This window comes from Phalaenopsis equestris, unplaced genomic scaffold, assembly GCF_001263595.1.
Source record: "Phalaenopsis equestris unplaced genomic scaffold, ASM126359v1 Scaffold000488, whole genome shotgun sequence".
Lineage (NCBI taxonomy): Eukaryota > Viridiplantae > Streptophyta > Magnoliopsida > Asparagales > Orchidaceae > Phalaenopsis > Phalaenopsis equestris.
In genome coordinates this window covers 488,601-490,392 of record NW_018164928.1, presented here as the reverse complement: position 1 = coordinate 490,392, position 1,792 = coordinate 488,601, and the positions used below count along the sequence as shown (strand labels likewise).

At 41.9% G+C, this 1,792-nt stretch overlaps 1 protein-coding gene across 1 annotated transcript; it reads left to right on the top strand.

Moving 5' to 3' along the window:
• Positions 1-414: 414 nt before the first annotated feature.
• Positions 415-1,209, top strand: LOC110028059 (cysteine-rich repeat secretory protein 38-like). Its single transcript, XM_020729760.1, has one exon. It carries the CDS (start codon positions 415-417, stop codon positions 1,207-1,209), a length of 795 nt encoding a protein of 264 aa, XP_020585419.1.
• Positions 1,210-1,792: the final 583 nt, after the last annotated feature.

The window sequence follows — 1,792 nt, the reverse complement described above, 5'->3', positions numbered from 1 at the left end:
ATCAGTTTTGTTCTTCCTGAAATATTATTTTGTCTTTTATTGTCCTCGCTCTTTCGACGTTGGGTCTAAAGGAAAAGCTTGCCCCTCTCAAAAAAGATATGGGTTCATCCTATCTTACGATGTGTAAATATTTAAGAATTATGTGGCATTTATGTAAATGCCCCAGATACAAATAATTCCAAATCTAAAGGGGCTGATTGCATGCCGTCCCTATTTATTAATTTGGTAACGAGGAAAACGCGTTCTTGCCTGTAAATCTCTTAATTCCCAGTCTACCATATGGCAGCAGCACTGCGGGCATTGTTATATCTATATATATAGCAATGTCACTCTGTTATTTCTGCAATAAGAAGCTTAAAAAACCTGAACTGAACACAAAATAAGCTAATTATATCCGGTGGAGATAAGTGATACATGGCTTTCTCTAACCAGCTCTTCTTCCTCTTCCTTCTGCTCCTCTCCGTCGCTTCCAACACCCACGGCGCCGATTTAATCTCCAAAAAATGTGGAAGCACCCCTGCCGCCAACAACAGCGCCTTGCAAGCCAACATCAACAGCATCATTCTCGATCTTGTGACAAAGACTACAGCCAATGGCTTCGCCAACTCTACCTACGGGTACAAAAACGACGCCGTCTACGGCACGGCGGAGTGCCGAGGAGACGTAAACGGCCAAGTCTGCTCCGCATGCATCGTGGCCGCCGGGCAAGAGATACAAACATCATGCGCGAACACGACTGAATCGCGCATTTGGTACCATCAGTGCTCTCTTCGCTACAGCACCACCAACTTCATGGGGCAGCCGGACACGGCCCTGCTCAGTATGTTGCGCTCTACGAGTGCGCCGAAGGATCCGCAGGCTTTCAATAAAACATTAAAAGAGATGTTTTCAGTGCTGACGGTGGCTGCAGCATCAAGTGGAGAAAGGAGGAAGTTTGCGTGGGGGAAGATTGAGAGGCATGGTAAAGTCACAAATGAGGGGGCAATTATTACCGTTTATGGAATGGCACACTGCACATGGGACCTGGAGGAATCGCCATGCTCCGCGTGTTTGGGTGCTGCGTTGAGTAATGTGAATGAAGAATGGGATGGATATTATATTATGCTTAAGAGTTGTGCAGTCAGATATGAGGTTTATCCGTTTCTCTTCCTAAATGCAGCACCTAATCCTGCCATCGACACTGGCAATGTTACTTTCAGCAACATTTAACTCTGTACTTCCTACTCTGCCACACACTAGCATGAATCCCATATGCGATTTTACGACTGAAAAGCACTGTTTTTATGATCTGAAGTAATCAAGTGATCGAATTGATGTTTATGGTTATTAATGATGTGTTTGTGCCTGGAGACATGATTTTAATCATTGCAAGTTATTCAGATTGACATTGCTTGATTGTTTGTGCTTTGGGTTAGTTAGCCACTATTGATTTGTTAAGTTCCTATGTCTAAAATGATCAATACATTACTTATTTGTTGAATAGCCAATGAATGTATTTAATGAAGGAAAATTTGCTCATTTGCTTGGGTTGTGTTCTCTTCTTACTGCGCTAACTTTTTGAGGGATGATGATTTTACTGAATCATTACAACTTTACGATTTATTTCTTAGAATTATAAGTACAAATCTTTGTGATGCGTATGGAAATATTGATTTCAAGATTGGTTTTTGGCTTTTAAAGAAGGATTGACTTAAACTAGAAAAGTTCATGCCGGAAGCCAATGTAGAAACTTAGGGAAACGGGTCAACCATAAATATAGGAGACGACTTATCCTATGACAAAGTCGACATAG